At 34.6% G+C, this 11,617-nt stretch overlaps 2 protein-coding genes across 2 annotated transcripts; one reads left to right on the top strand and one right to left on the bottom strand.

Annotated features, from left to right (window-relative positions):
* Positions 1–2,336: 2,336 nt before the first annotated feature.
* On the bottom strand, positions 2,337–8,268 carry derl2 (derlin 2). Its single transcript, XM_067406875.1, has 7 exons — positions 8,133–8,268; positions 7,653–7,718; positions 6,006–6,079; positions 5,808–5,901; positions 4,299–4,494; positions 4,016–4,106; positions 2,337–2,476 (listed from the first exon to the last, which is right to left on the bottom strand). The coding sequence occupies exons 1-7, from the start codon at positions 8,223–8,225 to the stop codon at positions 2,371–2,373; spliced, it is 720 nt and encodes a 239-aa protein (XP_067262976.1). The 5' UTR covers positions 8,226–8,268; the 3' UTR covers positions 2,337–2,370.
* Positions 8,269–8,951: 683 nt separating this feature from the next.
* Positions 8,952–11,279, top strand: mis12 (MIS12 kinetochore complex component). Its single transcript, XM_067407959.1, has 2 exons — positions 8,952–8,991; positions 10,050–11,279. Exons 1-2 carry the CDS (start codon positions 8,976–8,978, stop codon positions 10,682–10,684), a joined length of 651 nt encoding a protein of 216 aa, XP_067264060.1. The 5' UTR covers positions 8,952–8,975; the 3' UTR covers positions 10,685–11,279.
* The last annotated feature ends 338 nt before the right edge of the window (positions 11,280–11,617 follow it).

The raw sequence follows: 11,617 nt of genomic DNA, 5'->3' as shown, positions 1-11,617 counted from the left end.
CGTGGGCGTGATGACAAACAGAGAGTGAAGGCTAGTAACAGAGGCTAAGGACCACCTACCACAGGGGTATCCAGTCCTGCTCTTGGAGGGCCACTGTCCTGCAGAGTTTAGCTCCAACCCCAATTAAAACACACCTGAACCAGCTAATCAAGGTCTTACTAGGCATACTGTGTTGAGGCAAGTTGGAGCTAAACTCTGCAGGACAGTGGCCCTCCAGGAGCAGGATTGGACACCCCTGACCTACCGGATCTCTAGGCATTCTTTCTATATGGTGCTCTATATCGCTTCCATCTTTGAGAGCTTATGACTGATGTAAAGCACCCGGCACTCCTCCCCCTCCACCACCTGAGAGAATATGGGTCGCAGCCCAGTGTCCAATGTGTCTGTCTGCAACTCAAAAGAGAGATTAATGTCAGGAGAGTGCAAAAGCACTCCTGCTCCATTTTCAAGTCCAAGAGGGCCAGATGAAGTTCTCCTTCAAGGTTTTCAACACCACTGTAAAGGCCAATTCACTCCGCACGGACAGACGGCGACAAACGCGGACAATCACCAGATTACAGTACTTCTCAGACATTCCACGACCCGACAAGCGGATCATTCAGCATGTTCAGTCGACATGAACAAGCTCCAACAGACACTGATAGGGGTAACACACTGATCTGACAAAACCAGACAAAGTGTCTGTTGGAATCTGTCAGTGCAGTGTGCTTCGGCCTTAATATGTTCGAACTCAAGGGAAGAAGTCTGGGACGGCAAGAGGACTTTCAAAAGATTTATTTTAATTTTCAAAAAGAAAATCTCCAGTACAAACAGAAAACGCAGCTTTTCAGCTCCATGCAGCTCTCTTCCCATCCCAGGAAATCAAAACTCCAGTTTTGTGGCTTGTAGTCCACATGTATTAAATGCTAGGGTACTCCTTAATATTGAAAATATGATCTTTTAGCAGATATATTAATTTCATGTAAACTTTAAAGATATATATATAGATTTATATATATACATTTTAAAATGACAGTTCCAGGAAAACGGATAAAAAAATATTGATGCTACACTCAGGGGCGTATCAAATTGTTTGTCCAATCAAATGCTTTCTAGAATGAGAATGTCCTTCCTTCAATACCACCTGCCTCTGACTAGCAATTGTTCATTGTGGCCAGTTCATGGCTATGACATAAAAAAACAACTCTTAAATATGTCATATGAAACATGTTAACAACAAAAAAAAGTTTTGCAAATTATTAAGCTTAAGTTTTTACATGCGCTTCGTACTTCTTTCTCTCAGCATATTACAATAAGCAACTGAAACAGAAATGTAACCAGTTTGATATCATGTCTGAATTTCCAGTGGAGCTTAGTTATGAGGACGTGGAGCCCGTGCCGGACTATATTGTGGTTGAGGAGTCGACACCTCCTGCGCCCCAACAACCCACCGTCACTCCACACTACACCGCAGTCGAGACAAAAAGTCAAGATCAAGATGCAGACAGCGAGGATTACGATGACATTGACACCCCTGCTGACGACGACGGTGAAGATTATGACGACGTAGGGTAAAAGACACAAATCAACAGTGGCTCTACATCAACTTCAGCTAAGACACATGAGAAGACCTAAGCTATATATTTCCTGCAAAATACTATTCTACATTATTTGAGCAGAAACAAGTATTAACAGCATGTAACCTAATACAACTGTGTTTACTTTCATTTATGTAAAGCGATCTTTCACTTCCTATTGTTAGTAATGCAATGAGTCTTCCAAAAACATCATATTCTGTTGTAATACCATATTGCTTGGATGTGGTTGCACAAGAAGTTGATGAAACTTCTAAAGATGAGAAATATCTCAAGATTATATATTAAATATATATTAAGCCTATAAATGATATTTGCACTAACAAGTTTCATGTCTGATACAACAATATGCCTTATTCTTTTATTCCTGTAAATCTGTGTACTTGAACTAAATGCTTTTTGGGGAAAAAAAACAACAACAACACAAACAAGCAGTACTCAAACATTTACATACATTTATTCTTAAAAAAGAAAAAAGTAAAATGGTGATGATCAATAGATATTTCTCTTTCACAGCTGTTCGATTTATAATCACTGTTGTACAGGGCAGCAACAGCAACATATCAAAAGTCAGTTCTTTTTTTTTAAACCCATGCTCACGGTCAGAGAAGCATTATGGGCCTTGCAGACATTTCGAGGCATATGATTTCTTTGCACACAATCTGCAAGTGTCCCTTTTGCTCGGTGAGTAGAGCTCATGTTCTTTTGTACACAAGAGAAACAAGTGGAGAAAAAATATTTTCTTTCTCTTGCTCTCAGAGACGTCCATTAATCGGCAGGCACACGGGTGTCGAGACTAGCCTCCTAGTCGCTGACCCTCACCCCAGGCAAAGCCTCCGGGACGCTCCTCAGGGAGAGGGTTGTAGTTGGCATCTTCCTCAGGTGTATCAAAGAGCATCTTACTGGAAAGTTTGAAAAAATTAAGTATTATTTCAAAGCAAAGACTTAAAATATCACCTTGAAGTTTTTATTTTATTGTTTTAGATTGTGTAGCACATAAATTTAGGATTGAAAGGATAAAAATTGCACATTGATCCTTGATAAATTGTTTATACGGTTACACTTTATTTTACAATGCCGTAGTTACATTGTAATTACTCAAATAAGTACTGAGTACTATTAATTAACTACATGTACCTACTATAGAGTTATAGTAAGGGTTAGGTTTTGGTTTAGGGTTAGTTACTTGGAATTATGCATGATTTACTGTTATTACTATAGTAAGTACATGTATTAACGTGAAACTATGGCACTCTAAAATAAAGTGTTACCGTTTATACACATCACCAATCAACAGATTAGCACGATATTATGTTTTAGAAAGAAGTCTCTTATGTTCACCAAGGTATTTTAAAAAAAAAAGTAATATTGTGAAATTACAATTTAAAATGTCTGTTTTGTATTTTAATACATTTAAAAATGTAGTTTATTTCTGTGTTGGCAAAGCTGAATTTTCAGCATCATTACTACAGTCTTCAGTGTCACATGATCCTTCAGATATCATTGTAATATGGTGATTTGCTACTCAAGAAAAAAATTATCATCAATGTTGTAAACAGTTGTGTGCTTTTTTTTCTCCAGGAGTTCGAAAAAACAGCATCTATTGGAAACAGAAAGCTTTTGTTACATTATAAATGTCTTTACTGTCACTTTTGATCAATTTAATGCATCCTTGCTGAATAAAAGCATTAATTTCTTTCCAAAAAAAATAAAAATTCTTCAAGTCCTTGTGAACCGTAAGTTGCAAATTACTTTTCTTCAGTGTTGTGATATATTTCCAAGTAAAACTGAATATTGAATAGAGGGCAGGGTTTTACTTCAGCGCTCCTCCTCTCCATCTCCCACTCATAGCAGACTAACGGTTGGAGGGGAGTGGTTTAAGCGTTTTTTTTTTTTTAACCCAAGCCGTCAAACTGACGTCATCAGAAAAGGAACGCCACTGCAGACCGGAAGTAACTTTTCAGATTTTGATTAAAAATGACCATGACAAACTAATTTTTTCTGTGTATTAACTTGCACAGTTTAACTGTTCACCACAAGACTAGCAATATGCGCTAATAAAGTAAATAGGGTCAATTTTGATTTCATGCCGACTTTAATGACCCAATTTCGGATAAAAATTGTAAACTGTTTTCAACATTGATAATAATAAGAAATGTTTCTTGAGCAACAAATCATCATATCGAAATGATTTTTGAAGGATCATGCGACACTGGCGTAATGATGATGAAAATTCAGCTTTGCCGTCACAGGAATAAATTACATCTTAATCTTATATTCAAATAAAAGGTTCTTTTAATTTGTAACATTTTGCAATATTACTGTTTTAACTGTATTTTTGGTGTCCATGATAACAGACTTTTTTCAAAAACATTTTTAATATTTCAAAACTTTTGACAGGTACTTTATATATTTGACACTGTGAAGACATTATCACTCACAGGATGGAGGGAGTCCTCAGCCATCTGCCACCACCTGGTTGGTTGGGAAACACATCCTCTAGAAAGTAGTACACGTGTCCCACTGCAATGCCTTATGTTAAAATGACAGAACAAACTTACAGTGATATATACTAAAAACTTTTTCACACATTATAAGCAAAAAAAAAAAAAAAAACCATTACGTTAATATCAAAATTTGAATTGATAATGAATAAAATTTGACCTCTTTGTTGTCAAAGCATATGTCAGCAAGTGAATAAATCTGACAAATCACAGTCTTTACCTAAAAGGTCCACAATGATGGAGTTTCCCAGCAGCAGGGAGAATCCCATGAGCACCCACGGGAGGAAGGGTGCCTGGAAATTCAAAAGGCCAAAGAAATTCATGCGCACGTTTGGATTCCTTCTGCTCCAGATATACACCAACATGATGGTAAAAGCCTGACCTAAGAACACAAGATTCACAAACATGCCAAATATCTGCACAACTATTAAGAAAATCACAATGTATTTAAGCAAATATAACACAATATTTATGTTTACAAGTCTTGAAATAAGGGAATCCCACAATCTTGTAGTGCCTAATACATGTGGCATATTGGATGTATATTTGACAAGTTTTTGCTGTTGTTTCTACATGATGTTTCACATGATTTTGTTAAACATAAATTAGGTCAAACATTGTTCAGTTTCTATATTTGTCTACATATTAAGGTAAAAGTAAGAGAAAACTCATTTTGCTTTTTGCATTCAGCACACTTGCAAGTTGCAACCTTTGTACATATATAATCTAAAGCATATTAGGCTACCATGTTCATAAAAAAAATTATATTATTAGTATAATATTTATACTTTTCCTTTTTCATTGTAGTGCATTTTTTATTAACTTTTTCTGTTTTCATTCTTTCTTGGTCTATTTTAATAATCTTATGATTTCAAATCATTTTAAACTTCATTATGCCCATGTACACTGAAAGGAATTTGATGCAGAAACAATCTTCACTCAGAAATTGCTAGTAAATTTCACAATTAATTATATATATGAAAATAAAAAACGGCAAGTAACACATTAACATTTTTAAGTAGAAAGACTGAAATAGTATTTTCTTGTAAAATGTGCTCCAATAATCTCCAAGTAAGGTAGCTGAGACTTTAATGTCAAGTCAGCAGCTAAGGCTATTCTTAAGGCCCATTCTCACCAAGAATAAGAACTATAAAGATAACAATAAATATATCAGCGTCCACACCAGCAGACGATATCCTTCCGTTTATATTCTAAGTGCACGCTGCATTTTTTTACATCTGCTGCTTTAAATGCTTGAGCTCTTTTAAACAGGATGGATACTGATGTTTTCATGGTTCATCAGTTATAAAAATGTGATTCTAATAATATCGCTCCTCTGTGGCTGACATTATCGATATAGTTGTGGTTTTAGACTCTGCTATTCTTTTAGCAGAGCAATGCTGTAGATTTCATTTTCTACCAGTTACAAACAAGTTGTATAAATACAATAAAATTACACAAAATGTAATCTACGATAAAAAGTATGTTTTACGTATTTACGATAAAAATTCTAAAGCTTTTTCTTGTTAAGATCTTATTATACAAGAGCTGGCTAACTAAAATTCATAATGCCTATGTAAAGCATTTTGAATGATCACTGTAAATGAAATGTGCTAAATACATAAATTTGGTTACATATATATTTTTGTCTGCCATTTTAGACATCAATTGCTGTGCTATACAGATAAATGTATTGAGTGTTTCTTTTTTGAGCAAATGTGAAGGATACAGTCATGAGAAGGCCACCAAACAGGAACATAAAGACAAAGTCAGCGGTTCTCCCCCTGAAGGACCCCTCCTCCAGCATCCGACAGTACCGGTACCTGTGAGACTCGAGTTAAGGAACTTCAGACTCTATCCCTTACACACACCGATACCTGTGTGTCTACTTATTTACTATGAATATATTACGCTTTTATAAGGATACAAAAATATCATGTTGAATAAGAAGTTGAACCCAACCGGACCAAAAAACAAAAAGTTGGTTATTAGTCGCCATACCTATGGACACACACACACACAAAAAAAATTAGAATCACATGTTGCAATATTAATGTATATTCTGAAATATTATATATGGGCAATTCTACGGAACTGGTGCAAACTGCTGTCCCATAACCAAAAAACATATTTAAAAAGCATTTAAGTCTTCAAATTTTAGATGTTTCATAAGATCCTTTTTTATCTATTGAATCTCACAATAATATTTAAAATATCAGTAAGCTTAATATATATAAAATCATAATTTATTGGGTACTTTCAGTTGGGAGGCGGCTGTCCCGAACCCTAACCTCTAAATTTCAACTTGTGAAAATGATATTGAAATAATTTGCCATTTTTTCAATTTTTTTTAAAGTTAAGTAAAATAAAACAAAAAAATATATATTTCATTTTTAAAATCATGAAACTTTATGTTAAAAAAAAAAAAAAAAAATGTGTTCTGCATTTTCATGTCACTACCGAAACAGTGCATGTTTTGTGTGGAGTGTATGAACATGTGGTGGAGTTTCGGTTGTGACATCATTGTTTTTTTTAAGTGTTATACAATAAAATTTAGTTTTTTTTTTTCTCCTGTGTACAACTGTTTAGAACTGTGCTAGCTAACCATGTGCTGAATATCATCTGTGAGCTAAGCTCAAAAGTATCTAAAAATGTCACTACTGAAACAGTCACAACCGAAACATGTCATTGTTTTGGTAGTGACAAAAGGGAACACAACCACACACATTAGGGGAAATAAAATTTTAGTACAGTTATGCAAATCATTAGTATTTTAGTATGTTTTAGTAGTGTTTTCGCTACCAACACATTTACTGTCACTACCAAAACATAGGATGTTTTGTCAAAAATAAAGTATATTGAATTATCAACTGAGATGTTATTATAAGTGTTTGGTTCAAACTATATTCAAACTAATAAATCCTTAACTTTTAAATCATTATGATAAACTTTATGCCTTTTCACAAAGAAAAATTGGATTCAAAATACAACAAATCTCATAATTTGTTAACAATGTATAAACATTACTTGGGTAAAGTTGGTTTATATTCGCACATTCGGACATTCGTATTCAATAGCCTTGTTAATCACACTACATTGGACATTCAGTGGACATTCACAAGTAAATATGCCATTAAAACAATACTTGCCTATTTTGATCGACTGTGAAAAATGTTTCAAGTTGACAATATCATGTTGCTACTTAAAATTCGCAAACATTAATTTATTGCACATTTATTGGAAAGTCTAAATTTATCAGAAGTCCGAATGTGCGAATGTAAAACCAACTTTACCAAAGTATAAACATATTGTTTCGGTGGTGACAAATTTGGGAAAATTTTCCAGAACTTTGTGAAAATACAATATGAGAATTAACTGCACAATTACTAGAAATGTGTACCTTGGATATTTTACAATTTGCATACATACAAAATTTGTGGAAAAATACATTTTTATCCAATTCTGTAGAACGGCCCATATATTCTGACTATTACTGTATATGTCATGACTTTACAAGGACACAAATAAAGCAAGACACAAAGTTCCTCAAAGAAACACTGATTATGACACTTACTTGATAATTCCTCAGTATTAAATCTGGGTTGAAGTAAAGCTGGAAAGGTGTGATGAGTTCTAATTGCTGTGAACACAAAATAAACACCACAATCAGATACGAATGACATGTTGTAGTTAAACAAACAGTGTTTAATGTTACATTAATACTACACTCAAATCAGAACGTTACTAAAGTTACTTTTAGCAGCTCGCTTCGGGTTTAACTATCAAGGTAAGTCAGCTAAGTGGACGTAAACACAGAAAATAAGACGTGAACATGCAGACAGCGCAACTGGAAGCCAAACTGAGTGATATATGTAAACCTAGATCCATTACTCTTGACATAAATACACATTTCACAGGCGGATTTTACGTAAATATGTCATGATAACACCACAGTCAGTCAGCCACAGGATACCAGCTGTGTTTCAACTGCATAGGGACGAGGCCACGGATGAAAGTATCGCCTAAAACCCTAATATCCGTCCAATTTACTTACCACGGCGGCTGTAGTGAGTACGCATGCGGTGGTATAAGCTCTAGTAACCACTGGAATCTGTAAATATTCCTGTCGGATTGTCTGGTATGCCATTTTCTGGAGAGACAACGCTGCTTCCGGCACCTTCCTGACACGTCATCACCTGGGCAAACGAATGAAGGAGGCGGTTGTAGTTTTTCATGTTTCCAATTGGTCGGAGCTTTGAGAACTCACTGCTCTGATTGGTCAACTAAAGTGTCAATCATCAATTTATACCGGTCATTGGAAGCATGGCATTTTTCAATTTGTTGGTGAAGATTGTCAATAAACGTATGAAAATATTGTAATGAATGACAGTTTCACATTTGCAATTCCCATTAATACGTTATATATATTATTAATAAACATGAATCGACTGGTTTAACAAAGATTCACATTTTGTTAAAGACATATTAAATATATATAACTACAGTGAATTTTGTAGATATTTTTGGGATAAAATATATCTCAAAAACAATATTTAAAAACCTACGTTACTTCGGCTTGAAATAAAGTCAAAGAAACTCACTTTATAATGAATTTATATTATCCCTGTAAAGACTTAATAAATTCATAGAAGGGTAATGTTGTGATTCACCTAGTTGGTTGGTTTGGTTCATATGGCTTATTCGAATACCTTTTTTAAATATCTATGGGAAAAATACTTCAACATTGCTAAACAATTGGTTTATTTCGTAAAAAAAGGTCAAAATCGACGTGTTTACATCATTGTGCTCCCAAACAGCAGGGGGCAATATTGTGCTTTCACACGCAATCTCACTGAGTGACGCATGAAGAAGGTTGAAGTGTTGGCGGGCTGTAGCGATGGCAGAGAGCGGAGGTAAACACGATTCGGTTTTCAAACCTTTTTAATTCTCGAACAACACACAATATCAACATTATCATAAAGAGCGGAAAGCTTGTTCATGTTATTTTATCTGTACGTTTAGGATGTTATAAAATATTTAGTCAATTTTACATGGAGATAAATGTTACTGTCATAGTTTCATACGGCTAGTTCTTTAATATTTTGAGAAACAACAGTAAGGTAGCCCTTTAAGCAAGCCTATATATACATATATATATATATATATACACACACACATACACTACCAGTCAAAAGTTTGGAAACATTACTATTTTTAATGTTTTTTAACATTCAGCATCAATTATTTTATAACCTGTGATACTTTTTCAGAATTCTCTGATGAATAAAAAGTTAAAAATATCACCATTAATTTAAAATAGAAATCTTTTGTAAAAATATATGCTACTGTTCAAAAGTTTAGGGTCAGTAATTTTTCCTTTCTTTTTTTTTTGAAATAAATTAATACTTTAATTCAGCACGGATGTGTTAAATTGATAAAAAGTAATAGTAAAGATTTATATTGTTAGAAAAGATTTATATTTTGAATAAATTCTGTTCTTTTTAACCTTTTATTCATCAATGAATCCTGAAAAAAGTATCACAGGTCCAAAAAAAATATTAAGCAACACAACTGTTTTCAACATTGATAATAACTGAGTATAAAATCAGCATATTACAATGATTTCTGAAGGATCATGTGACACTGAAGACTGGAGTAATGATGCTGAAAATTCAGCTTTGCAATCACAGAAATAAATTATATTTTAAAGTATATTCAAATAGAACATCTTAATTTTAAATTGTAATAATATTTCACAATATTATTATTTTTTCTGTATTTATTATGAAATAATGAGCATAAGAGACTTAAAAATAGTAATGTTTCCAAACTTTTGACTGATATATATATATATATATATATATATATATATATATATATATATATATATATATATATATATATATATATACACACTGTGTTAATGATGTATATATTTGTGGCTTCCAATAACTTGTCTCTCTTATTACAGTAGTTTCAGTGGGATCTGAATCCCTCCATCTGTATGAAGCACAGTTCTACGGCTTCACCCCGGAGACCTGCACGTTACGAGTTCGTGATGCCTTTCGAGACTCCCTTAATCACATACTGGTCGCTGTTGAGTCTGTGTTTGTGAAAAGATTGTGTCCGGGCCATGATCCGCCAGCAGAGCTCCGACTGAAAGCTCGAGAAAGCACCCAAAAACTGCGACAGTTTTTACAGGAGCGCTTCGAAATCATGTTTCAGCGCATGAAGGGGATGCTGATGGGCCGCGTCCTCTCCATTCCTCACAACGTCCTACTGCCCGATGATCAGCTGCACCAGAAGTACCCAGAAGGCAAAGAAGAGCTCATTAAACTGCAGGACTCCATTGCAAAACTGCAACAGGCTTATGAAGCCGAGGTGTGCGCCAAGCAAGCGCTTCTCGCTGAGCTTGAGGAGCAGAAAGAAACGCAGAAGCAGCTGGATGAAGTGCTGAGATGGATCGAGGAACTGCGTCTTTCGTGGAGGCGAGAGGGAATGGGAAGTGTCCAAGACAGCATCCGACACATGATGGAGACTGTGGGCCAGCTGCAGGACGTCGTTGGCAAGATTAGCAAGCGAAATAAAGGACTGGATGAAGTTTGATGGTTTATATGTAACATTTGAGACCTCCATACTACAAGAGCGGTGGTGTAATAGCATGATTCATCCACCAGGGGGAGGCGGTACGCAATGTATTCGGCACAATTACATTAACATACAAGTGTCACGATCAGTCCAGCTTCAAAGCAGTACATTTGCAATCAGGCGATTTTCCTCAGACATTTGAAATCCGGTCCATCTCTTCTTCCTCAAAGTCACTGGGTTTTCTCATTTACGATTCAGTGCCTTTGATGTTCAGTATAGTGAGATCTGCATTAGATTAGCCCAAATGTCCCACAGGCCCAAACTGATGTGTCCAACAGCCTGGTTGGCTTTACACTTTACAGCTAGTTTCATGTTGTTTGAGGAGATATTTTAAGGTATTTCCCTTGATGTTCAGAGGAGAAAGAGTTTAAGTTCATATTGGCTTGTCCGGGACATCATCGCCACCAGAGGAAGATGTAAAGTTTGTACATAGTCTGAATCTAAAATACAGTACTTGGTCAAGTGTCAATTTGGACAGTAAAATGTAAGAAGAAAAAAATGTAATAGACTAATATTCTTCTTTTGTCTATGACTGTAAATAACAATAAAATGATTTTTGGGTTTGTATTGTGATACATTTTTTTGCACAAATAAAAAATATGTTTTTAAAAGAAGTCTCTAATGCTCACCAAGGCATTTATTTGATTAAAACTAAAAAAAAAAAAAAAAAAAAAAAAAGCAATATTGTGAAATGTTACAATTTAAACTTTTCTATTTGAATATATTTTAAAATTTAATTTGTTCCTGTGATGGTAAAGCTGAATTTTCAGCATCATTACTCCAGTCTTCAGTGTCACATGATCTTTCAGAAATCATTCTAATATGCTGATCTGATGCTCAAGAAACATTTATTATTATCAATGTTGAAAATAGTTTTGTACATTTTTTCTT

The sequence above is a fragment of the Chanodichthys erythropterus genome, chromosome 13, assembly GCF_024489055.1.
Source record: "Chanodichthys erythropterus isolate Z2021 chromosome 13, ASM2448905v1, whole genome shotgun sequence".
Classification (NCBI taxonomy): Eukaryota; Metazoa; Chordata; class Actinopteri; order Cypriniformes; family Xenocyprididae; genus Chanodichthys; species Chanodichthys erythropterus.
The sequence above is the reverse complement of the archived record's forward strand: the minus strand, read 5'-3'. Positions and strand labels throughout refer to the sequence as shown.